Below are 27,864 nucleotides of genomic sequence, written 5' to 3'. Positions count from 1 at the left end.
GGCAAACCCAGTATCCAGAGGGTGGCAAAAGCTGAAAGATACGCTGGGCAGGGCATGTGGCAAGAATGCCGGACAACAGCCCTGTATAGGTGGTGCTCGCTTCGAATCCTGTCGGAACAACGAGGCGTGGGGCGACCAGGTGTACCAGGACCTGGAGAGCGTAGGTCGAAGGATGGAGAAAGATGGTCATGAACCGAATTAGTTGGCGGAATATTATTGGCGAGGTTTTATCAAGGCAATTGATGTAGAACCAAATAAACTTGTTATGATCATTGAGACATTCAAAAATTATATTTTTGTTACTCTGTGTAGCCATTAGAGATGAACCTAAACATGACACAAAAGTATAACATTTGTTTAAGCCAAATACACACTGACGACACAGGTATGGAATATTGCAGATTTTATCTTTGAAGCTTTTCCGCAGAAAAATCCGAATGACACAATGTTTGGTCGTTAGCCTCAGTTGCGAATAAATATTTGTTTTGTTTTTTTTATGGGCTACGATAATGTGGTCACAAATAATCGGATGTTTGGGACTTGTACAATGTGAATAGATGCCAGACATTCATAACTCTTTATTTGAGTAACCTTCTTGATAACCAAATGCCATTCTACAATTATGTGGGTGAATCTGGAACCAATTTGACCAGAAATGAGTATACCAACATTGTACACTTTTTTTCCCAAATGACTACGTTCAACCCCCATATTCATTCATACATTTGTAGATTCATCCCAGTCTATGTGGTCAAAGAATCCTCAAATAACGGTAGGTAAAACGTTGAGTGGCGAATTATTCGTTCGTTTTTGAATAAGCTTTTTTATTCTCCGGCAAGTATTCAGCACGAGTGGTTCATAAAGTCGACAGGCTACAATGGTTTTCTGGATCAAATGTTGCCTGCTACTTTTAGCTGTTAGTGCCGGAAGTAACAGTCAAACATTCGGTAATTTGTGAATAATGTTGAGCTCTTGGCCATGTAATTGACATATTTAATTTTCCATCATTAGAGGATAAAATTTATCTACAATATCACCGAAGATTGCCATACTTTTTGGAGCTGTTGAGAAAATACACCCTGTGGCCACCCAATCCAGCGATCGCTGAGCCTGTATTATATGATCCTGCCAACTCACCGAGTCCTTTAATTGTCGGAGGTGATGCGACAAGTATCGAGCTTTATCCCTTCCAGCTGTCGCTGAGAAATGGTGGAGTTCATATTTGTGGTGCTTCGATTATCTCGGATAAATGGGCTCTTACCGCAGCACACTGTTTAGATGACGGAAGTTCGCCTTCATGGGTACATCGAACATGAGAAAGTCGCAAGATGAGGTTATACATACATTTTTTTATCTATCCAGATAACGTTACGTGGTGGAAGCCCCCATAGACTGGCCGGCGGATATATCTTCCATGCAGAGCAATTTATCCTTCACGAAGATTACAATGCGAAGACATTTGACTACGATGTGGCTGTTGTAAAGATAGCGGAGAATTTTTTGGTGAATTCACTGAAAGCCGTGCCTCTAATTGATAGTACAATCAAAGTGAATTGTCCAAATGAGTTGGCAATGGTAACTGGTTGGGGTACTGATGCTTATAAGTACATACCGTTGATTCTTCAGGAACTGAAAGTGTTGATTCAGGCGAGGGAAAAATGCGACACGTTATGGATTGAACAAATTACTGACAGGTAAGTTTCGTTTCGATTCATAGCTGGGAATCCAACTTCTAATTTTGCATCAGCATTTCATATATACTAATCGCGTGAAGGAAACGTCCAACAATAGTGCTCTCTTATTAGCATAATATCAAATATTTCATTCATTTCTTATATCAAGGCGCTCTGTGTTAGGCAACACTAGCATCCTAATTTGGTAACACTAAATTAAGTTTTTATTAACTTTTTGTTAACAATATATTACATTTCATTTGCCGTAGCAGTTCAGAATTTCTACAGTGGGTTGGCTTCACCTGCTTATAAGAAAGAAAAATAAAATGTTTTCAATTAATCGATTAGTTGATAATCGATTACAATCCAAGAATGCCGATTATCGAGAACGATTAATTGACCAGTATTTATCGATTAATCAAATTAATCGACATTTTTTCTGTAAATATGAGTTCTTACTGCTATAAGGTACAGTAAAGTAAGTTAAAATGTGTGGGGCAAAATAAAACACTAAGTTTTGAATATGGTGACAACAAGTTAGCAGGTTTTTCGCTCCTTAAAGTTTGTTTCATTTGTTAGCACAATGTTTCTATAGAAAGTTTTTTTTATTATTACGAAATTTTACATTTCATGTAACTCCAGCCGTTTCAACTTGCCCCAAATTTAATTGAAAAACAGTTTTTAGAATTGATCCCAGTAGTTAAATCCTTGTAAATACGGATGGACGTACACGATGAAATTCTTTTAACATATCATAGAACTGATTCTATTTTTGAAGCATTAAGATGAGGTTTATGGCTTAGTAAATTGTTTATTATATAGTTATTATAAGTTATTATTTTTTTAATCAAGATGAATTTCAGTAAGTCATTAGTATGTAACTTCGTTGAACTTATGGCCTACATTTATAATTCTGAAGCGAATCCCTCTCCCATTTCCTCATGATTTGTTTAATGGAGATAAAAAAACACAAAGAACAGATCCATTTATACAGAACATACATCAATCCCAAGCTTTGTATAAAATTTCTATTTTGCTTCTCTAATTCCTGGAGAATAATTTGATCGAATTTCCATTGATATTTTGTTCCTTGATTAAAGTGGCCAGATGAATTTTGCTCCAATCCGGGACATAAATTTTACATTTCAAAAATGTACTATAAAACGACAAGACTGTCTATACGATGTTGAAGTATAAATTTAATAGCTCATTGCACGAAATGTGTGAGAAAAAGTTCTATTGTTTTTAACTTTCAATTTCGTGCAATTAGCAACTATTGGCTATTGACATTATATTCCCATGGTGCTATAAAAATAAGTATTTGCAATGTATAAAAGCATTCAGGGGCCCAGATAGCCGTAGCGGTAAACGCGCAGCTATTCAGCAAGACCAAGCGGAGGTTCGTGGGTTCGAATCCAACCGGTCGAGGATCTTTTCGGGTTGGAAATTTTCTCGACTTCCTAGGGCATAGAGTATCTTCGTACCTGCCACACGATATACTTACTTACTTGATACTTGATCGGCAACAATTCCTTGCTATTGCGTTGAATCTACGCCGAATGAAGAAGCCTTCTCCATTGGACCCGGTCCTGGGCCAATCGCTTCCAGTCGCCCTGAACGTTAAGCGACCTTAAATCCTCCTCAACTGCAAAAAGCCATCTGGTGCGCGGCCTTCCACGGAGGCGACGGCCTCTTCCTGATTCCCTGCTGAATATTTGTTTAGCTTGACGTTCCTCCGACATGCGAGCTACATGCCCAGCCCACCGCAACCTGCCGTGTTTTATACGCAGCACTTTACGTTCAAAGACCCCAAAAGCTCTCCGGTCGACCTCTTTCAACGTCCAAGATTCGTGGCCGTACAGAGCTACCGGAAGAATTAGAGTCTTGTACAACGCGAGTTTGGTCTTCGTCTGTAAGCTGCGGGACTTTAGCTGGTTACGAAGTCCGTAAAAAGCCCGACTCGCAGCTGCAATACGCCTTTTAACCTCGCGGGTAACATCATTATCGCAAGTCACTAGAGTTCCAAGGTACACAAATTCTTCAACTACTTCAAATATATTACCACCTATCACCACCTCACTACCAACATCACCTATGGGCCCACGATGTCTACCAGCGACCATGTACTTTGTCTTCGTGGTATTGATAATAAGCCCAACTCGCGTTGTCTCCCTTTTAAAAAGCACGTATGCCTCTTCCACGGCTCGGCGATCAATCCCGATTATGTCGATATCGTCCGCAATACCAAGGAGCATATACGAACGTGTGATAATAGTGCCATTCCTATGCACGCAAGCTCTCCTTATTGCTCCTTCTAACGCTATGTTGAACAATAGGTTTGAAAATGTAACGCCCTGCTTCAATCCGTCTAAGGTTACGAAGGATGTGGAAATCTCATCCGCAACACGTATACTTGATTTCGATCTTTCCAACGTTGCACGAATCAGTCTAATCAGCTTCGTCAGAAAGCCATGTTCCATCATTATTTCCCACAACTCGTTTCTTTTAACTGAATCGTACGCCGCCTTGAAATCAATGAACAGATGATGAGTCTGCAAGTTGTACTCCCGGAATTTATCGAGGATCTGTCGCAGGGTAAACATTTGATCCGACGTCGATCGGCCCTCACGAAAACCAGCTTGGTATTCGCCGACGAAGGACTCTTCAAGCGGTCTCAATCTGTTGAACAGAATACGTGACATTATTTTGTACGCCGAATTGAGGAGTGTTATTCCTCGGTAATTGGCGCACTCCAATCTATGCCCTTTTTTGAAGAGAGGGCAAATGAGGCCTTCCATTCAGCTGGCAGGCAGTTCTTCTTCCTCCCATATCCTTAGTAGTATATGGTGAATTATTCTATGCAGCTGCTCACTACCGTGCTTGAGAAGTTCGACCGGGAGCTCATCCTTCCCAGCAGCCTTGTTGTTCTTCAGCTCTTTAATCGCCTTCTTAACCTCATCTAGAGATGGAGGCTCCACAGCTTGACTTTCGTTGTCGATGTTCATTCTGTTCTCCGATGCTCTATCGTTCCCTCCATTCAGTAACGTTTCGAAGTGCTCCTTCCACCTGGCAGCCACCATCGTTTTATCTGTCAGCAAATTACCTTCACTGTCGTTGCACATGACGGGAGACGGCGCTGACTTTCTCCGCACGCCATTGACAGTTTCATAGAACTCGATATACGCATGCTAAAATGGTCATTGGCACAGTAAGCTCTCAGTTAATAATTGTGGAAGTGCTCATAAGAACACTAAGCTCAGTAGCAGGTTCTGTCCCAGTGAGGACGTAATGCCAGAAAGAAGAAGAAGAAGAAAAGCATTCAAGCAATATAACAGTTAAGCAACCTGACACCTTTAGATGAATCTCGGTTGAAATAGAAAAACAGAGATTCGCACAGTCGAGCTCGCCTCATAAGAAAAAAAAAAAATAAGTGTGCAATTCCCAAAATCAGATATTTGTTCAATCGATTTTACTAAAATTGTGCAGAAGCTTGTTCAATAATCTATATGGATTAAACGAATTATGCCCAATATTGACTCTGTAGTTCTTAAATTGAAGTACACATCAAGAATTTAATTGTAGAAACTTAAGTGTTTCCAGTTTGTCTAAATATTCACTTTTAGATGTTATAAACTGTGTGCACAAATGTCTGCCACCATTATAAATAACATTTACAGTGCATACACGTATTTTTAAATCCCAAAAACCAGACACACATGATAAAATAACAAAATTTGTTATTATTATTATTATTATTATTGTTTTTAGACTGATCAAATCCGGGATGTTTTCCGGGACGCTTGGCGATGCGGGACAAGGGTCTTGAATCCGGGACTGTCCCGCACAATCCGGGACGTCTGGTCACTTTATCCTTGATTCATTATAAATGGACCATTAACATAACCAAAATGGCCTCTATGAAATGCATACATAACGCCACCGTAGTCTTGTGTGTTTGACAGAACAGCAATGTTAAATCCCATATACGGTGGTTCCGCTGTTTTGACGCGGGAGTGCCAAATAAATGACCTTCAATGATTCAATGTCATGAATAGTTTATATGAGAAATCATTAGAAAAATGTTTGGAAGATTAGCAGGTGTAATCTTTGGACAAAATGCTGGAGAAATTCCAAGAGAAATTTGTGGAGGAATTAATAGGAAAATTCCTAGATATTATTTAGCTTAAAGCTTTGAAAACTTTTTTTTTTGAATGATCCCTAGAGAAATTTGTGGAGCAATCCCTAGGATTGTTTTTTTTTGAGAAATTCCAAATCAAACTGTCTGAAAAACTAACAGAAATATTCTAGTCGTAAAAAATCTTGTAGGGTTTGTTCGAAAAATTTATTAACGAAATATTTGACATCGCCTCTAGCTAAAGCAGGTTGTACAAACTAAACGATTGCTAACATAATGACAAGAATAACATGAAACATACCGTAGCCAAGTTCGTTTGACAAAAAGTTTTTACCGACTGGAGCGGGAATTGAACCCATGCTTCGCGGCGTTCACGATATGCCTAAATGATTGATGACGCTGCTAACCGTATGGCCACGAAGCCCACTTTTTCTTTTTAAAATTAGGTGTAAATCTTTGTGTATTTTCTTAGAAGAACTTTTGTATAAATTTTAAAAGTAACTACTGGGAAAGCCAGTGGAAGAATTAGTTATATAGTTTCTGAGAAAATTTGCAGAGCAATATTCTGAAGGTACCGTAATCCGGGGGCAAATTGATCACTGGGGTGAATTTGATAAGGTCGGTACCAAATAGTATTTCTTTTCAAGGATGCCTAATACTTCGTTGGCATCACAGACATTTCATGTTCTCTAATTCATAGATGTCTAGTTATGATATTAAACTATTTCATTTTTATTAGGGTCAGTTTTGCATAGAAATATTCACAGTTTTTGAAGGTGTTAGTAATAATGTTGGAAATGTCGGTACTAAACAATCCGCTGGTGCTAAACCTGCATCCAAACTTTGATTATCAAATATGTTGTGTACCTGACCAGAACAACATAACAAAATTATAACACATTCCTATCAGCAGCAGTTAAAAATAACAAAACTTGATAAATTTTTGTTATCAAGATGGCTTTGTTCTCAACTTGTTATACTTTTTGTAACCCATTTAGAACAACATTTGTTATATTTTTGACAGCGCATTTATAAGTTTGTTGCAAATAAGATCCGATGTTATAAACACTAACACAGTTTGCAATAATTTTGTTATTTTGTAACATCCTTGCAACTCATTTTGTAATAATTTTGATATAATTGTAACAGAGTTTGTTATATTTTAGTTTAATTCGGTGCAAATTTTGTTAGAATTTTTGTTATTTTAACTTCTAACGGTACCGTAAATTCGGATGTAATTGATCAGTAGGGTGAAATTGACCACCGTGTCATGCGATTTTCAATCTTACTAATACTGGAATAAAATCAACCTATTGTAAATGAACGTTGTTTGTCTTAAGTATTGTCGAATTGTGTGTAGTGAAGGTTTTTGTGGCTAAGATTGTCTATTTATACGAAAATAATATAAAATTCCAGAATTATGCTGGGGTGTTAATGATAGACATCCACAAACTTCTAGTTCTAAACAAGGATTTATACATGGTATCAGCTTGAAAGTTTGTGAGGATGCTTAAAATATATCCCAAAACAGATTTCATCATCTAAATTCGTACCAATTTGCTTGTTTTGTTAAAAAAAAAATGAATTTCTGCTGAATGTTAGGAAAATGCTTTGGAAATTGCCTACATTTATGCGTTTTCCGTGGTATTCTTTAATTTTAATTAATGAATATTTCCATAAATATTCTCTTGTTAAGAATTTGGCAAACATATTCGGATTCAGGAGGCCCAATTAAGTATGTGGAGTTGATTTCAAAACTAACAATAATCATATTGACAAGTGATCAATTTCACCCCGAAATAGGATCCCCCGATATTTTATTTTAAAGATTATTTTCAGTACTAACATCACGCTTGTTATAAAACTTAAATTCATAAGCCTATGAAGTTCACCGTCGTACTTGTTTTCCTCCATTTAGTTGAATAGTTTTGATAACATTTTAGAAAACAGACCAGGAAAACCGTGAAAAATGATAAATTTTACCCAAATTTACGGTACATTTTTTTGATTTCTTTATTAGTATCATCATTCCAAACATTACATTCATTATTTCTTATATCTAGGTGTTTAGTGTTATTAGACAACATCCTAATTAGGTAGCACAAATCTAAGATTTTATTAACTTTTTGTTCACAACATATTACATTTCATTTGCCGTAGCAGTTCAGATTTTTTACAGGTGAGTTGATTTCACCTGCTTATAAGAGAAAAACAAACGTTTTGAATATACTTAACCTAACTTAACCTAAACATATAACGCATTAATCGTGGCAATAGAAGATTGTAACGATTTATGTCTGAAATTATTAATTATTTTATTTGACATTTGTTCCAATGTTTCAACATTGGATATTCTATGTTACTCATTGGTACTATACCAGGGAGGAAGCCTCAGAATCATTTTCAAAATTATATATTAATAAGGGGATAGAGACTTTTTACATTTTTGTTACATTTGGCTTGAATGCCCTCAATGTGATTTTTGAGAGTTAAATTCTTATCTAGCATGAGCCCTAGATACTTAACTTCATCTGACCAATTTATTGGAAACCCAATAAAGGTTTCAAATAAAGAGCTTTTGGTTTATGTGGGAATATTATTAGTTGAGTTTTGGAAGCATTAGAAGAAATCTTCCATTTTTGCAAGTATGAAGACAAAATGTCCAAACTTTTTTACAATCGACTACAGATGACACGCAGGTTTCGTCCCTTGGCGGAGAGGCCTGTGTCATCCGCAAACAAGGATTTTTGACATCCCTGAGGTAACTCAGGTAAGTCAGATGTGAAAATATTGTATAATATTGGTCCCAAAACGCTGTTTTGGAGAACACTAGCTCTTACAGGAAGTCTTTCAGATTTGGAGTTCTGATAATTAACCTGAAATGTACGATTTGACAGATAACTTTGAATTATTCTAACAATGTATATTGGAAAATCAAAGTTTTTTAATTTTACAATCAAACCTTCATGCCAAACACTGTCGAATGCTTTTTCTATGTCTAGAAGAGCAAGACCAGTAGAATAGCCTTCAGATTTGTTGGAACGGATCAAATTTGTTACACGTAAAAGTTGATGAGTGGTCGAATGTCCATGGCGGAATCCGAACCAGGGACGAAAATACTCAATCTACCCTCGCCTACATTGATACTTGCTGGGTAGAATCTTCGTTGATTTTCATTTGTTTTTATCCTCACCTTGACAACACAACAAAGATTGGCAAAGCGCTTGCGCGAGATTGTCAGTTTCCTTTCAACCTGCTGCTACTCAACCGCTTTTTGATAATCGGAAACAAAAAATGATATTCATTCTAACCAGCTTGAGTTTTTAACATTCCGCTTCGGGAAGTTGTAATTTTTGCACGAGACACACTAAAGACGCGTCAATGTAATCCATTCCGTGCATCGGATGCTTCATTACCCGTATAGCAGCATGTTTTTTAATTAATTTGAACCTCATTGATAATCAATTTGCTAAAACTGACACTCTTCTGCTTCTGATAATCAAAAACACCAACAACATACGAGCATCGTTGTTTGTTTTGCCCATCTACTTTTGTGCCATCTTCATTGGTACAATCATATTGGTGGTGGTGCGGTTACTTTGATGGTGGCATAAATTCAGTGAATTGAGTATAGTGAGCATGATTTTTTTCGTCTCTGATCCGAACTGTTCATTGTCAAACATTGAATTTTCGTTGATGTGGGTCATCATTCTGTTCAAAATGGCCTTTTCAAAAAGTTTACTGATGGAGGAAAGCAAACTAGATGGACGATAGCTAGATGCTTCTGCAGGATTTTTGGTTTTATAATTGGTACAACCTTAGCATTTTTCCATTTGTCAGGAAAATATAATTGAACACATTTGTTAAATATATCAACTAAGAATATTGAGCTACTTTCTGGAAGTTTCTTGATGAGGATGTAGAAAATTCAATCATCGCCAGGAGCTTTCATAGTTTTTATTTTTTAAATAATAGTTCTCACTTCTTCCAAATCAGTCTCCCAGGAATTTTCGAAAACGTTCTCTTGATTGAGAATATTGTCGAAGTCCTGAGTAACTTGATATTCAATTGGACTAGTAAGTCCTAAATTAAAATTGTGCGCGCTTTCAAACTGCATAGCAAGTTTTTGAGCTTTTTCGCAATTTCTTAGTACCGTAAAATCGGGTGTAATTGATCAGAAGGGTGAAATTGATCATCGAATCACACGATTTTATTTATTCGTAATGGAGCACAAATATCAATGTAAGCTGCAGTAAATGAACGTTGTTTGTCGTTACTATTGTCAAATTGTATGTTGTGAAGTTTTTTGCGTTAAAAAATGTTCATTACTATGAAAATAATGTAAAATTTCAAAATCATGCGCGGTGCAGTATTGATAAACACCTATGAACTTCTATTTCTAAGCAAGGATTTGAACATGGTAAAAACCTGAAAGTTTATGAGGATGCTTGAGATATATCCCCAAACCAGATTTCATCACCAAAACCGGTATTGGCTTCTGAGGTTTTTTCAACATTTTAGATAATTTCCAAAAGGGCTTAGAGCCAGGGTCCAATTGAGAAATCGTATTTTCAAAATTTTGGGTACTTAATTGTGCAAAAGGTTTCTTGATTTCTTTCTGCAAATCCTGCCATATAATTTTCATAGCAGGATCGTGAATGCATTGAAATTGCCTTCTCCTTACGTTTTTAAGACGGATCAAGAGTTTAAAATCATCGTCTGGCTGCAACAATGGAATTTGTTAAAGTTTCAAGAGCATTGTCAATATCAAGTTTTGTTTGTAAAGAAATGTTAACATCAAGATTAGAGTCAATTTATGTTTCATATATATATTCCAGTCGATTCGAAAATAATTGAAAGTGGAACTGATAGGATTGAGAATCGTTTCAAGGGATATTTGAAATGTAACAGGGAAATGATCAAAATCAGCATGAGTAATCAGTTGGCTACAGAGATGGCTAGAGTCGGTTAAGACCAAATCAATCGTAGAAAAGTTTCTAGAAGAAGTAAAACAAGTTGGAATATCAGGGTATTGAATTGAGAAATATCCAGAAGAGCACTCATCAAATAAAATTCTGCCGTTGGAATCACTTTGCAAATTATTCAAAGAGCGAGGTTTTGCACTAAAGCCAGCCCTGTGTCAACTGCAAACAAAGATTGTTGGCACCTCTGAGTTAAATCAGGTGAATCTGATGTAAAAATATTGTACAATTGGTACCAAAATGCTGCTTTGAGGCACACAAGCTCTTACATGAAGTCTGTCAGACTTGAATTTCTGATAAAACTCCGGAGCATTTTTTTTCGCAAGCTCTAAATTACTGGTATAGACTTAATTTAGGGTTGCTGAATTCATTGTCGTTTTCAAAAATATCTTAGCACGTCTAGTTTTTGAGCTCATGCTAGGTCTTATTTGCTTACTTTATTACAAAATTCAAGATTTTTGTATTCATGTTTTCTTGTAATCAATCTTCAAAATACTTTCGGTGCACAAAAGTTATTTTTTGTTGCTTTTAAAAAGTATTGTATCCTGCCATTTAAAAGAAACGAAGAATTTTGTATTATGATTGCATTCATGTTGAAAAAAATCGAGGTCTGCATTAACATTTTATAGTTAAGTTCTATTCTATTCGTCTCCCAAAACACGAGCATACGAAAAGCAATCTAATACAATAACAAATATAGAAAGCTACTATTTTGAAGTACCGTTTTGACTCATATTCCGAACACTTAAGGCCAACAGTGACTTCGAATGCATCTGATAGGCATAAATTAGCTGTTATTTGTGTAAATTTTAATTTCTTTGCAAACCCTAACTGTTAGCTGTTAGGTGTGCCGTTAAAAATGTTTATTTAAACCTGTTAAGTATTGTTTTTACGTAAAAGTTTAAAACCACATTTTGATTCAAATGCCGAACACGGTGTTCATTCTGTCTCATATTCCGAACACCTTGACTCAAATTCCGAACAGCATGAACAAATCGTATTCAAAGGAATAATTTGGCAAATAAATTAATCTGAGCTAGTTCTACTGATCTCGAGCTAGAGAATCAACACTACCTCCGAGGTATAAATTAGATTATAAGACGTTTAAATTGAATTGCAAATAACTGCCATTTCCTTCTAAAGTGGTGACATATTTTAGCGAAACATTTCAACCAAATCGCCATACAAAAACCAAGTGTTTGGAATATGAGTCTGTTCGGAATTTGAGACAAAACGGTACATATTCCTTAAAAATTGGATGATTGATCATGCCCTTCTCATTACAGGATGCTCTGCGCTGGAGGTGTTATTGGCGAAGACACTTGCAATGGTGACAGCGGGGGACCACTGACATGCAACGGATACCAAATGGGTATCGTGTCGTGGGGATCAGCGGCTTGTGCCATCGCAATGCCGGCAGTATTCACCAATATATCCGATCCGGAAATTCGTGGTTTCATACGAACACAAACCGGCGTATAAAACAGCTGCATAACGAGTATTTCAAATCACTGAGAAAAAAAAAATCAAAAATAGATATGTACCAGCCCGTTTATGCGCAGCAAATAAAGAAGAATTTGACTTCTCAAACCTTTTAGTTATCACAAAAACAAGGCTTGCAAATAAAAATGATTATTTTAATCGACAATATCAGTCTGAGTCACAGTGAATGAATCAATCGAACAAAATCCGAATCGATTGAAATACTATTATGAATCCAAAATATTGAATATTGGTTTGAGGACTCCAGAAAGCTACGTTTTAATCTTAATTAGAAATTTCGTTTAAAGTGTATAAACCGCGAGTTTTATAATCTTAACCTTATTTCGCCACTGGAATTAAAATGACCCAAAATCGAATTTCAACCTTCTATGTCTTTGTTGTTTTCAAACTAATATTTTTGAACTTCCTGACTTTTAATACTTCCGCATGTACGTATGTTGAGTTCAGGATATGATTTTTTTTTAAGTTTCTGTTCGAGACGAACTACTGCGACCAGTTTTCTTTGATCTTTTGTAGTCTCGGGCTCTGCACTGTTTTGATTTTGTATGAGGTTTTGACGTTTACTGGCCTTGTTGTTCTCTAATTTTATGAAGGAGTGAAAGAGTGAGACTGATCTCTGTGCAGAGCCCCATACCCGTGTCCTTTGTTTAGTGCATGTCGTTCCACTCCATTAATACTCAAAACAATGAAGTAGGGTAGGTGTACCAGTTATGGTTCCCTATTTCGCCATACGTGATAATTCGATAATTTTCAAATTTTTAATCATTCTGTGTGCCTTAGTAGTTTGATATCAAATGAATCTTGATGTTAAAACATTAAAAAATATTCAAAATGTGAAAATTTTCGAGAAAACACATATGGCCAAATAGAGAACCACTAGGCGTTTTCATACAATTATCATTCAAGGGCTAATTATGCGATATCTTGAGATTGCGAACATTTCGGTCTTCTTCTTACTTCTCTTTATTATCTCGTGTTCAGTTTAAGCCAACCAAAATCCACTCCACAGCACGAGCACGACCGCAGTTTAAGGGGGCAGGATCCGTCATTGATTTCGGAATTTTCAAAAGCAGATTTTTCGTTCAAAATCAAGATAATTTACAGAAAAATGTGTTCACTGTATTTTATTCTCCAACCGAAACACAATGAACACATTTTTATCGAATAATTTTTGTTTTGAACAGAAAAACTGCTTTTGACGTTTCGATTATGATGATGATTACGATGACGAAGCGTTGAACGTTGATTCAATCGTCTTCGGTAATCTTTTGGTGTGTTTCTGTCTAAGGCTGGAATGAAAACCCGGTTCGATCGATGGTGACTACCACCAACCGTCCTTCTCAGGACGACAATTTAATTTTGAAAGAGGTATGAGAATTTTACACCGTGAAGAGTGACATTACAGGTGAATGGATGCGGCTGATTCATATGTCGGTCAGTCATTCGCATGCAATAACTCATCAGGGTCAAATAATGCTTTTCGAGAATCACAATGCCAAGAAATCAATTTTCCATCGTACTCGCGCGGAGCAATCGTCGACAGTGTGTGCATGAGAGATAAATTGCGGACGGCACTAGAATGAAGAATCCATACCGGTTTGCCTCGCATTTAGCGATAATTGAATTTTTGATAACTGTTGAAACATTTGAGTGAAAACTATTGGTTTAAAAGTTACAGATAGGTTGAATTTTGACATAAAAAATGCACCAAGACGAAATGTGATGCATCAGACAAACTATGCGTTGTATTCTTTCGGTGTCTTCAGCGCATTTGGTCCTTATTACTCAATGTACAAATGCGCTGAAGACACCAAGATGCTACAACGCGTAGTTTTTCTCAACTCACTTTGTGTTTTGTTGCATTTTTTATGTCAAAATTCAACCTGTCTATAACTTTTGAATCAACAGTTTTCACAAAACTTTTTCAACAATTATCAAAAATTGAAAAAAATTGTAGTTCGTCACAGAAAAAATGAAAAGAATCGGTTGAGAAACAGCGGAGATATAGCTATCTGAAGTTGACTATTTTGTATGGGAAAACGGCTTTGGTGCATTTTATATGTCCAATACTGTAGCTCATATAGTTTTTATTAAAAAAATATACGTTTTATTTCATAGTCCAATCTGCTTTACAATACAACTATTGCATTGGTACCGGCAAACTACTGTTCTTTTTGACAAATTGTTGACTACAGTCACCCCACAGTTATGAATAGCACACAGATATGGATCAGAGTTGGATTAAAATAGGAATTTCTCATCAAATAGAGTTGAAATTACGCGGAATACGTTTTACCTACGTAAACCATAAAGCTGTACAGCTTCACAATCAATTATAATTTGCTGAAGCATATTTTTTTTCTGTCCGTAGGAAATAAAATGTCAATCGTATTCCCAGAAGCGTTGATTCATATCTGTGGGGCATTGAAAACCATACCACAGTTATGAATCAAAAATAAGACGATTCCGAAACAAACGCCGAAAAGTATACTTTCACTAACACACCATTCGTTTACCTCGCAGTCGATTGTCGATGAGTCGATTTGATCCATATTAAGAATCCTCGTCTCCCACTGATCCACATCTGTGGGGTGGACATTGTTTGAAATTAATGTCGAAATCAACACATTTTGGTTAAAAACCGGGAATTTTGAGGTGTATTTTCAAAAACAATCATATTCTGCAGTGGCAGGGAGGTAATTTCGTCACCATGATTTTTAATCATATTTTGTTCTGAAAAATGAACCTTAGTTGATCCATAACTGTGGGGTGACTGTACTCTAATAGATGCCGTCAAAGAATGTAATTCATTATTACAAATTAAATGATCAAACACTGCTGATTGTGCATTTTTCCACGCTATTGAATACGGAGAAGGTTTGTGAAGTATGGTGGTGAGACGATTAACATGCGTAATTATAATTTTCAACTGATGTTGAAAACAAATGAGAAGCATTGCTGTTTACTTGGCAAGCAAAGGTTAGTAAAAATATGCGCATTTGTTGCACACATTTTAATTCATTTGTATTAAACAAAATTCATTGACGCAAACAATGCACAATTTACTATTCTTATTTTTTCTTCATTCTTCTTCTTTTTCTTGGCATTACATCCCACTGTTATAGAGCATGCTTTAAAGCTTAAGCTGTACTTCTAAAGTTATCAACTGAAAGCTTTCCTTTACCAAAGGTATTTTTTACTGGCATACTCGATGATAAATTCTGCCCAGAGAAGACAAGGAAATTATTAGATTCAAAAGATCTCGGATTATACCGTAATCATGGGGTTGAATTCTGAGAAAATTTAGAGTATCTCTCACTCATCGTGGCTACAAAGCAAAGCTATGCTGAAGGTGTCTGAGTTCGATACCCGGTCCGTCCAGGATCTTTTCGTAATGAAAATTTTCTTGTCTTCCCTGGGAATAGAGTATCGTCGTACCTGCCACATGATAGACGAATGTGAAAATGGCAACTTTAGGAAACAAAGCTCACAATTAATAACTGTTGAAGTGCTCACTGAATACTAATCAGAGAAGTAGGCTCTGTCGCAGTGAGGACGCAATACCAAAAAGAAGAACAGCGCATGGTAAAACCTACCTAAACAAGTTCCATGAAAGTAGTACTGTAAAACATCTACCCTCAACGGGGAACAGAGAGAAAAATGAGTTTTTATTATCTCTTTTGGGACTCTCGTTCGCAGCTGTTATTGATCAAGCTTGTTACAACTTGCGAAACATTACTGTTCATGGACCAATATGCGATGTTTTTGTTCGATTGCTTTTATCCTGCTTCGAAATCAAGTGGTATCGGATTCTGCATTGCCTGACCGGAAATGAACCTAGACATTTCTAGCATGGGTTTGTTTTGAAGCTGCGGAGGAATTTATGACATATCTATGTCTAACCCTGATCGTATTTTTCGCGGTATTTTGTGTTTAGATATTCTACCCAAGGAACTCACATGTTACAATTGAGGAAGATTAACTCTTATACGACTATATTTAGTCATATATTAGTTGATATGCTTTAATTATAACAAGTGTGTTACTCGGGTAATCAACAACAAAATATTATCGCTTGATCTTTTTCATGCTTACGATTTTTATTATCATTTATGAAACTTGCAGAATAATAATAAGTTGGAATTGTTTCACTCTAGAATAAATCCATGGAGACACGTGGTTGGTTTATATCGATGATCGATTTTTTTTATAGAATTAAATGAGTAAATCCATTTCGAAGTACAAAAATTGATGTGTTAAATGCTGTTTATTTCCACAGCTGTATTTACATTTGAATGGACCAATTACATCAGTGTTTCAGAAAATTGTTTAGTCTCGTTTCCAAAAATAATACGTATTTCCGATTTTAGAATAAACAAATGTATGTTTACACCATTGTGGTTCTTTTAATAAATCCTCTGATTGCTGGGTGTGCTATGTTTGTATAAACTCCGGGCAAAGCTGTTCCGCAAACTGTTCTACCCCAAGATACAATACCATACTGGATTCCATTTTGAACAGCAGGTCCACCGCTGTCTCCATCACACGAATCGCTTCCGCTATCACCGGCGCAAATCATACTAAAACGATTTATTTTTTACTATGAGCGACAATAAATAAAAAAATTATATGGTCTTACTCGTCGGTTATCAGTCCTTCCCACAAGAAGTCACAAGTTTTTCGATTCACTACAGGGAGCACTACCTTTGCCAAAACGTCAGGAACTTTGCCGTCGGAGTTCTTACCCCATCCTGTAACTGTAACATTCCCGCTAATCCATTCTCTGCGGGCAAGCGGAACGATTTGGCTTGCAACTGCACTGAACGGAAACCTAACTCGTATCGTTGCCACATCTCGTGGATAATCGTTAGGGTTGTACTCCTCGTGGATATGGTAGTAGTGTATGGGATGAACACTTCCTCCACCTGACCGAGAGGAACTCCCAGAGCGGATAGATATCTAAAAGGTTGGTAATAACCAAGTTACCACTAGCCCATTAATTGGACATTTGATGTTATGCGACTTATATAGTGTATGATCGGTATGATAGATGTTGAAATGAATTATATAAGCGCGCATGGCGAATTGAAGTGCCATTAGGTTACTTTGTTAATTCTAAACATCGAATTTATAGTAATAAGCAGTACATACGTCATTGTTTTTGGGTTTCCAATCCAAACAGTGAGCTGCTGTGAGCACCCATGAATCGGATATTATAGAGCCACCGCAAAACTGAACGTTATAATACAATATAGCTACTTGATATGGATAAGCCTCGATGGTTGTCTCTTCACTACCGACTGACATTCTTCTGCTGGTCATTGCAATTTTTGTTAGATGCACCACATTCGTTGCTCTGGCTACGACACTAGCCAATACCGGCGGGGTACGGTGGACTCGAGCCAATACTTCCTGGATAGTCAACTCTACCAATTACACCAACAAATCAAATAAGTTTTCGTAGAAGCCCTGCTGTGTAAACCTAAACGTACGGTTATTTCCGTCCACCAGTGACGCAAGAAGCAACAGCAAACACACAATACGCATCCTGATCGCACAAAGTGATCCGATAACTAATTGGGAGGATCTGAACATCCTACTTTGAACAACTCAAGTGAAGTGAGCTACAGATGTTCGCGGATGATCAATTTATCAGAGAATCGTAGATGTCAATGATCTAAGCCTTTGTCCAGTGATCCTCAACGCAACTCAAATGCGGGCCACTGATGCTTACGGCAAAGCATACATGGGCAAACGAACGTCAAATTTAAGGAAACAAACGGTGATACACGTTTTTCGCCTGATGGAATCAATGTTCATTTCTCTAATTGCTACAGCACTAGCAACGATGTTGTTGCGAATAATCCGTTTTTGTTTGATTTTTTTTTTTCTTTTAGTGCCATTGAATTGAATCAAATAATAAATGCAACTTACTAAATAAAGTCGAATGCAGTCGGTTTAGACGGAATCCCAATAAAATTTGTGAAGTTTATTTTACCTTTCTTGTTGAAGCCAATGCAACATATTTTCAACAGCATAATAAAACTAGGGCTAGAGCCTAATCCTAATTCAAAAATCGTGCCGATAAATAAAAAATCTAACAGCAATTCTTTGGATAACCTCCGACCCATTAGCATATTGAGTGCCATTTCAAAAATATTTGAAAAGTTGGTTAAGAATCAAACAGTCACCTCTATCTCGAATAGTAATTTACTCTCCTACTCACAATATGGTTATCGTAAAGGGCATAGTCCGAAAACAGCCATGATTAAAGTATGTGACGACATGGGCTTTGTCCTAGATAGTGGCGGCTCAGTAGTACTTCTGCTGCTAGATTTTTCAAAAGCATTCGACTCAATTTCTCATGAGACTCTGTGTTACAAGTTAGAGAGTCAGTTTGGGTTTGACTTTGATGCTATAAGTCTCGTTCGTTCGTATCTGACGAATAGATTGTAGACTGTGTTCGTGAATAATCCGTTTTCAGAATATTTGCCAATTACTTCAGGTGTACCACAGTGCTCAGTACTTGGGACGATATTATTCACGTTCTGTATCAACGATCTCCCAATGAGGCTAGCAGGCTGTAATGTAAACCTTTTGCAGACGAAAAGTTGAAATTTAGCGTGACATAATTTGTGTACCATCCCTAAGAGGATGGTGGAAAAAACAGAAATAGTGTTGAATGGTAATCGCATTTTGTACTCTGATGTTGTAACGAGTCTGGGAATCATCATTCAACAATATTTCGAATGGGATAGTTTCATTCTACACCAGTGTGGGAAAGTTTATGCTGCATTACGTACTCTTAGATCAAACGCATATTATTTAAATTTGGCTACAATTCGATTATTCAAAAGCTTAATACTCCCGACTTTATTATGACTCAGGCATCCAGAACTACGATTGAAAGTTAATTAAGTTGCAATTAATTGCTGCATTCGATTTGTCTACAATCTAAATCGCTACTCGCATGTTACTCCGCTGTAGAATGCTTTGATCGGTTGCCCTTTTTACAAACTTCGTTTCGATCTGTTTTATTGTTACATAACATAATACGAACTCAATCTCCTAGTTATTTATTCTCAAAATTGATTCCTTTAAGTAGCGTACGAGGCAAAAAAAAATATAACGCGCGTAAGAACTTTTCACTATGCTAGTTCACTCCTAGTTAGAGGTATATTTTTTATGGAATGATTTACCATCGCATATTCAAAATACGAATTCATCCTTAAGGTGAAGATGAATCGAAGCCAAACTTCAAATTATCAAGAGCACAAATCTGGAGAACCAAACACCCGTTCGAGCTGAAAACTTAATCGATTGGTCACCAGCAGGTGGTTTTCAGCCTAATCGGATGCTTGGTTCTCCAGATTTGTGCTCTTGAAAATTTGAAATTTGGCTTCCATTCATTTTCACCTTAAGGTTTGAGAAAACATGTTTACAATTCTTCAATCATGAATGATTTTCATTGAACCAGTGTAGTAAATTTGACTATGTCCATAGTAACCTCGACTACAAAGCATTGTATTTCAATCCGTGACACCCACCGTACAACACAGTGTGGTCAAAAGTATAATGCCAAACTTGTCAAATCTACAATGTTTGTAGTCATAAATACTACAACTCTGGTCAAATAAACAGTAATAGTAGTAGTGATGTTGAATATGTTTTGGTAGAGTTAACAGATTAATGTAGCCGGTTGAAAATCGTTGGTGCAGCTTTTAATTTGACCATGGATTCAGTAGTTTTTACAATAACTACTGTATACACTACAGTGTAGTATATCAAATAGTGTACCGTTCCAAATTGCCACTAAATTTCTTGTATGCTATTGAAACTAGAATTGTATCAGTTCGCTGCGATTTTATTTTATTAAACTGTATAATATAAGAGGCCGATACAAATTTGGTTTAATTTTAAACTCCACTTTTTTCAGTGCCCAATTTGTTTTACTTGAAGTATTTTAAAATGTTTATCAACATGTCAGATGAGTTTTAATATTTTTTTTTAAATTTACTATTCAAAACCCCAGAAGGACGAAAATTGAAAAAAAAAATGTATCGGCCTATATAATATTGTATGCGACATCATTTTACATTACATTGTTTATCCTCTTTGGTACGGTATTATGATGACTATATTATTACATATTATACTTTGTTCTGCTATATAAAATTTCTTATAAGCATCATTTGGAGTTAAAGGAAGCATCAGGTCATCATTGAAGTTACAACTGGACAAGGAAGTGGAGTGCTAATTGGAGTCAGATCTTCTGTAAGGAGATTCTTTTCCCCTGACGCGGATTTCGTGCAAGTGTCTCTGCTTGCGGGTCCGCACATCCTTTTTTGGCCCTTCACACAGGAGACTGACTGCTTACAAACAACAGTACAATCTTTATCAAATCACTTTTCAGATTATTCCAATGCATAGGCATAGACAGATGCCTTGCTACAATAGATGGTACACGCAAAAAAAAAAATTGTGCGGTGGAAACTACTATTTTAGGGGGTTAGCTTAAGCGCTCGCTCCAACAATTTTCAGCAGACCACAAATGCGCATGATTTCTGTCCAATGTACCAGAAAGACGGGTGGGATGTACTACAAACATAGTAATTTTCTCTGATATTCCATAGTAGTTTTAAGAATGGACGTAGTCAGCTAAAATAGTATTTTTTACTATAGATTTTTTTCCCGCGTAGAATCAAATCATCATTATCGTCATCATCATCAATAAAAATCACTTGTGAAATTATTAGACATCATGCGTCCCCATAGATACGGTATATACACAGACAAACAGGCGTAACACTTAGAATAAATTCCATTAAAACTCATCGTCCATCGCACACATTCATCATTTGGTGGTCATTAGCATGGGACACGGTTATATGAAAAAAAAAAAAAAAAATTGATTCTTGCTCCAGTCCACTTTTTCGATTTCATTTAGGTCCCATAACATAACAAAATTTCAGCTCGATCGGTGAAACTATATTTACGCGCCAGCCGTTCAAAGTTTGTCCCACACTAGTAGTTATGTTGTACAGAATCCTGAAAGTCTGCAGAATGCGCTAGTGTCAAACGTCAAACACGAAGAAAAAACGATATGCGTGTCTCTGGTTGTGAAGGTTAAAATATTACAAATTTGAATTGACTTTTAAATGAGTGGTTGATGGAAATTTCGTTAGTGTTACGATTGTTTGTCTGTGGTAAATCTATCGCCATAGCAATGGTATACCATTCCTTTATGTAATCCTTTATGAGAGATATTCGCGGCAGCTGACATTTCTGTCAAAGTGTAAGCCAATCGAGCAGCGAGAACTGTCAAAGCGTGAGCCAAACGAACATGCGTTATGCTTGTTTTGAAGTTTTATTGAGGAGTGATGTAATCCGCTTGAAATTATTTCGGTAATAGTTGTTTTTCATAAAGCAAAATATATGAAATTTTCTTTTTTTTTAATTTTTGTCAATGGCGATATTTAGTTGTTGTTTTTTTTCTGCTGGTTATTTGTTTGGAAATGTAGCTCAAAGATCTATAACGAAACAAAATACACATTTTAGCAATGAAGAAGTCATGTCCGTGTTACAATATTATTCTCGGCGCCTAGCAAACTCAGCACTGCTGGTCTGTTGCCAAATCATTCCATTTTACTTCCACTTATCTCTCATATAAAGGATCACTAGTGGAGATTAATAGTGGAACAAAATTTAACAGTGATATAGTACAATAGTTTAAAAAAACATTTTCCAAAAAACTATGCCTCTATCTCTTTAAAATAATCAATCATAAAGTTACAGTGCGCATTGTACCCTCGTGCTGTGCCTAACAAAATCTTTCTCCTTTAGAAAGTTTTTAAGACTAAAGCAATAAAACAGTACTTCTCAGTGCTATAAAACAGTATTTTTCAGTGCTACTTTTTTCATCCTACTGATACCTATTCAATCATTGTTTGGACCCGTGTCATTGGTTTTTCATTGGACCCGTTAGCAAAAGCTAGCGGTGCACAGCGGAACGAATCTAAAAAAAAATATTGGGTTTAGCGTTTTGACATGTTTTACAAAGTATTATCATTTGTTAGACACTGAAAACATTATACTTCAGGTGATATACACTGAGAAAAAATAACTTTCTTATTAATTGTCAAAATTGAAAACTGTCGAAGGAAGTATTGTATTGCGACATCATTTCATAAAAGTTTGTTAAAGACGAAAAAGTTCCATCTCTTACACTGACGAAGTTAGGGGGTAAAAATGATGGGTACCCCCTTAAAAATCAACTTTTGAATTTCTTCATTTTTACAATGTTTTACAATGTTCAAGGTGCTGTAAAAATACACATTTTTGCTGAAGATACTGACGTGCTAGCTCTTCATTTTGAAGTTTTACGAATGTTTTTCTCATTTTTTTCACATCAAGTTCAAGTGTAAATATCTTGTGGAGTTGCAAGTAGTAGCGACTATTTTTTTTACTAGTTCGTTTATTTGAGACTGAATCATATAATCATAAAATGCACCTACTTCTAGTAAAATGTCTCCCTCTGATTTTGATTTTTTAAATGAAAAATTGAATCAAATGATTGATGAAATGTTCAAAACCACTACTATGGCTAAACCAAGTTGGTGTAGAATTTACTACTTGTTATCGAATTACGTTTCTCTAATGGATTCAAATATTTTTTTTAAATTTTAAATTGGGATGCTCGTTCTTTGAATGGATAAGAGGACGAGCTGTTTAATTTTCTAACAGCTAATAATATATATGTAGCAGTTATTACTGAAACCTATTTGAAACCTGGACCCAAGCTTAAAAGGGATCAAAACATTTTTGGTTATCGCAATGATCGACTTGACGGGGCATGTGGGGAAGTTGCAATCATCATAGGCGTATAAAACATCAACTTCTTTCGTCATTCTGATCTAAAGTTTTTGAAACTGCAGGTGTTTCTGTTGAAACGCAGCTTGGTAAATATACTTTCAGAGCTGCCTATTTACATTTTTAATGCCCTGGACAGCAAGTCCATTTGCTTCAAAATGACTTACGAAAATTGACTCGCAACAGTCATCGCTCATGGAATAATTCGGAAAGTAATTCCAACGGCAAAATTTTATTTGGCAAGTTTTTTTTTTTTTTTAAATCTTTATTTGAGTGTATTTTAACGCACGAGGGCTAGTTCTACACTATTTGGCAAGTGTTCTTCAGGATATTTCTCAATTCAATACCCTGATAGCCCCACTTGTTTTTCTTCTTCTAGAAACCCTTCTACGATTGATTTGGTCTCAACAGACTCTTGCCATCTGTAGAGTTAATCTTGGTGTGGTCCACGGGGAAGTGCATTGGGGCCCATTTTGTTTTAATGTTTATTAATGACATGTGATGAGTTTTACGCTTTTGTAATGTCAATCTGTTTGCAGATGATGCCGTATTATTCATTGCAGCTTAGAACATACAAGAAGCCGCCGTTTGAATAAAGATTTACGTTATCTAAACAGATGGTTGAAGTACATTAATTCGGGGTGTAGTTGATTATTGGAAAGATGTTGATCATTCCTGTCCCCACATGTATATACTGTCAAGAGAGCTATAGTTCGAGTTCAATTTTTTTTCTATCTTTATTAACGAGATTTTTAGCCCTGGGCTAGTTCATCTCGGGACCAACGGCTTTACTTCCCTTCCGAAGGAAGTCGTCACTGAATTTTTTTGTGACTATCTCGGGGATGGGATTCGATCACAGGTCCTCGGCGTGAGAGGCGTGTGTTCTAACCACTACACCAGGTCCGTCCCCTCGAGTTCAATTATCAAAATTTCGTTGATGTAACGTTATTAGATAGCTACTCTTGATTTTCCTAAATTTGGTCTGACATTCAATACATTCCTCGGTATAATAGGATAACAGATTATTTTTAGGAAATGTTTAATGTACTGTTGAATGGTTCTTCTCCAAACAATCGACTATTGCCGAGGCCTTTTATAGACACCATTTAAATAAACCGTTCACCGGTTGTGGCTTATTCTGTAATTCACTAAATTCCATTCTAATTGACCGATTTATCACAAAACTATAAGATTATTGAGACGATTCATAATCAGTGACCCCAAATTTATTGAGAATGAAATACTTTGTTCGTTCATATACCAGTAATTGACTTCACCCCGGAATCAAAAAACTACAAGTTTTGATTGCTTTTGTTATTTGGATGGTAACATTTTGTCAGAATTTTGTTTACATGGTTTGATGCCAGTGCGTGTTTTAAAAATAGTTGGATGACTATAAATGCATTCTACAAAATATTATAGAACGGAATCACTCAAAAGTGATCAACTTCGTCCCATTTTATGGTACCGTAAAACGGTGTAAATTACAACAGGGGTGAATCTTGCAACACATCGACATGTAACTGAATTTATGTCTTCTGTTGAGCTCTCTCGCGAAGGGGGAGGGATCCGCTTTGCAAATCTCATGGTTGAGATTTGCATACAAAATCACTCAGCCACACTCAAGCCGTCGAAAATGATTCTGGCATAAAATCCGCCAAAAACTCGTGGAAATCGAATGTTGTGATTGACGATAGAAAGGATTACTGTAATCCTACCAGATTAACAAGAAATCATTACTACCGTCGTTGGGGGTGAGAATGGGTTAAAAGGGATATGTACGATTTATTTATTTAATAACTATTGCAATTTAACTCCAATAAACTTTAAATTTGGTGTGTATGTACTTTGATGGTACATTAACAACTGTTCAAAAAATTGAAAAAAAAATCATTCACAGCGGCACCACAAGTGAATGAAAAATGACCCAATTTCACCCCATAGAGGGGGTGAAGAGGTTTAAAGAAGAGAACACCCTCCACCGTAAAATGTCAAAAAAGTGAGCTTGCAATTTCATTGACTATCGTTCTTGCTTGACCCAATCTGACCCCCATTTTTGATGTTTTAGACACCGTATTGAAAAAAAAATGATTTTTTTGTGGAAAAATCAAATAGATTATGGAAAATACGTGTGAAGTGTAATGAAAAGACTATCAACCTTCTACTAATATAACGATAGAGGTTAAAGTACACGAATGATATTTGCACAGGAGAAATTTAAAGTTGTAAATTTTATCTAGTTTTAACATACAAGTTTATTGATATAGTAAAAAAACTATTATTTCTAAAAATGTATATTATGATGAATTACGTGTAATAATATATTCCCTAACATATGAATTATTAATTTTAGTAATATCAGCGTTATTAGCTGAAATATTTCATTTATCATATTTTTCCGTTTTGACCCAATCTCACCGCCTAGACCCATTGTCACCCCCATCGACGATATCGATAAGTTTTACAGATCAGAAAATTGTGATTTTCAACCAACCTTTCTTCATTAGCGTAAATGGTAACTATTAGATTATGAGATAATTAAATTTCATTGACATTAAATATGTAGTTTTAAAACGTCTCATACCATCAGTGTCATTTACGTTCTCAATGATGAAATTCACGTTTTACAATTTGCGTAATTCATTTGATCCAATTATAATCGCATTGATAATTAAAAATCCAATCTCTTTAGCTTTTAAGTGTGGTTACTTTTGAAAAGTGTTTGATAACTTCTGACATTTTTTTTTTTGACCAAATCGCGATGGATTGGACGTCCGAAAAGGAACCTGGAACAAATCTAACAGGAAAATCTTCAAAGCAGTGCCTGGAGTAACTATACATCAAATCCAGGAAAAACTTTGACTTTGATAAAACTTTCTCAACAAATTTCGGTAGAAACAATACTCCTTATAGAGACTAGAATAGGAATAATCACTTATGAAATTTCTTGATAAACCCATGAAAAACTTCTTGTAAAATTACTGTAGAAATGTATGGAATTTTTCGTTGAAGAATTCCCAGGAGTCTCCAGCGGAATTCATGAGAAATTCTCTGATTGAAATCCTAAACCAATTTTTTGAGAAAAATCTTGAAAAATGGGAATGAGGGAATTTCTAAGGAAGTAATCTGAAATCTACACGAGCTGTGTGAAAGAGGATTTGCACTCTTAAGATTAGGTACCGTCGTCGGGGATAATAATAGATTAAAACTGCATATGTCGACGTTGATTCAATCGAACAAAGCTCCCGTGAAGACTACACATACCAATGGTCGCTATTCCGTGATTGACCGATTGACTGAAGTCAGTGAAGATGCACAAATAATCAACTAGAAGTTTGGCTGGGGTTGGTCATAATCTTCATCAGTGTGCATTAGGGCGGTTTAAGATTTAAAAATGTTAGAAAATCCAATCTTCCATATGTTCCTTACCAGCCTTACCATAAAAATAGTGTTCTGTGAAATTTCAGCAGACAATGTAGGTTTATATGGAAATTACTATGGAGAAATTTTAAGAAATGTTCCAAACACGCTAGTACTGTAATGTCAGTACAAACTTATTTTCCCAAAGTAAAAACTCATTCTTCAAACCATAATAAAGAAATTAGCTGAAGACAGAAAATCCGACGGATTGAAGAATATATATTCATGAGTTGCTATCATTTAGCCTCATATATATAGCCCTGCAAACATGTACAAAAATCCCAAATAAAATTAGCTTAAAAGGGATTTATTTCTTTAGCAACATTCTTCATTAAGGTTTAAAGCAGGGGTTTTCAGCGTTTTTGGTTCGCGGAGCACTTTTTGAAATAAAATTGTATCGCAGAGCACTTGTCCTTCATAAACACTCGGATTTAAATCTGAATTTTTGATCACGCTTAAATAGACCCTATGATTGGTAAATCTTTCATTGAATATGAATTTATTTTTAAATTTTAGTTCTTATCTAAAAAAATTTATTGTATTTAGAATTAGATACCACGTGATTATTGAGCTGAAATCAAATTCAGGTTAACTTCTGCGTTCATGGGTCCTCTCATGGCGTAGTGGTAACGCGCCCTAACTAGAGATCAGGGAGTCGTGAGTTCGATTCTCACTGAGAAGACGTTTGTCTGTTGAACATACTGCCACAACGAACCCCTAATTTTGCTAAAGAATCAGCTTGCTCATTACCATAAATGTTAGAATGAGCAGGAACCCAAATAAATTTGATAATGTAACCCTGAGAATGCAAATAACATAATTCTTTTTTCAGCAACAACATAATGTGATGAGTTTTAGAATGGAAATTAATGGAATTGAGTGCTTTCAAACTAACTGAACTGTCTGAACATATAATAAAAATATTTGGAGAACATTTTTTAATCAAAGAACAAGTAAAATACAAGGCAGTTAGCTCAGCTATAAAAACTGAGCAAGGAGATTGTAATTTGAAAAAAAAAAGCAGAATAATTTTTATAAACTCCAAAACCAGCAACATTTTGGATTAATGATCCATCAGAAAAGTAAAATTGATGTGAATCTAATCCAACAAATTTACGCCGAAGCGAAAATATTCACTACTAGGAATTTGTTTTAATTCTTCATATAACGATAAATCGATCATAGGATGAAACGAGTGAACATTAATATCAAAATTATGATAATTGAATGTAGAAATTGTTGTTGGAACAATATTCAAAGAAGAACAATATTTGTATGATTC

At 35.9% G+C, this 27,864-nt stretch overlaps 2 protein-coding genes across 2 annotated transcripts; one reads left to right on the top strand and one right to left on the bottom strand.

Annotated features, from left to right (window-relative positions):
• The first annotated feature begins 787 nt into the window (after positions 1-787).
• On the top strand, positions 788-12,438 carry LOC23687471 (trypsin delta). The gene is made up of 4 exons (XM_021852587.1): positions 788-947; positions 1,012-1,301; positions 1,363-1,694; positions 12,077-12,438. Exons 1-4 carry the CDS (start codon positions 878-880, stop codon positions 12,270-12,272), a joined length of 888 nt encoding a protein of 295 aa, XP_021708279.1. The 5' UTR covers positions 788-877; the 3' UTR covers positions 12,273-12,438.
• A 4,035-nt stretch (positions 12,439-16,473) lies between these two features.
• LOC5566732 (trypsin epsilon) lies at positions 16,474-17,931 on the bottom strand. The gene is made up of 4 exons (XM_001651092.2): positions 17,786-17,931; positions 17,445-17,719; positions 16,933-17,252; positions 16,474-16,873 (listed from the first exon to the last, which is right to left on the bottom strand). The coding sequence occupies exons 1-4, from the start codon at positions 17,886-17,888 to the stop codon at positions 16,681-16,683; spliced, it is 891 nt and encodes a 296-aa protein (XP_001651142.1). The 5' UTR covers positions 17,889-17,931; the 3' UTR covers positions 16,474-16,680.
• Between the last annotated feature and the right edge of the window lie 9,933 nt (positions 17,932-27,864).

The sequence above is a fragment of the Aedes aegypti genome, chromosome 3 (genome assembly GCF_002204515.2).
Source record: "Aedes aegypti strain LVP_AGWG chromosome 3, AaegL5.0 Primary Assembly, whole genome shotgun sequence".
Classification (NCBI taxonomy): Eukaryota; Metazoa; Arthropoda; class Insecta; order Diptera; family Culicidae; genus Aedes; species Aedes aegypti.
Note: the sequence above shows the minus strand (reverse complement) of the source record. Positions and strands in the feature narration are given on the sequence as shown.

Bases quoted from the DNA above. Each gene is read 5' to 3' on its own strand.
- LOC23687471 (XM_021852587.1), top strand. From the start codon at position 878: ATGGTTTTCTGGATCAAATGTTGCCTGCTACTTTTAGCTGTTAGTGCC. The intron at 948-1,011 runs GTAATTTGTGAA...TTCCATCATTAG, and splicing joins AAGTAACAGTCAAACATTCG to AGGATAAAATTTATCTACAA. The intron at 1,302-1,362 runs GTACATCGAACA...TTATCTATCCAG, and splicing joins ACGGAAGTTCGCCTTCATGG to ATAACGTTACGTGGTGGAAG.
- LOC5566732 (XM_001651092.2), bottom strand. From the start codon at position 17,888: ATGTTCAGATCCTCCCAATTAGTTATCGGATCACTTTGTGCGATCAGG. The intron at 17,253-17,444 runs GTATGTACTGCT...CCAACCTTTTAG, and splicing joins GGAAACCCAAAAACAATGAC to ATATCTATCCGCTCTGGGAG. The intron at 16,874-16,932 runs GTAAGACCATAT...AAATCGTTTTAG, and splicing joins GAAGGACTGATAACCGACGA to TATGATTTGCGCCGGTGATA.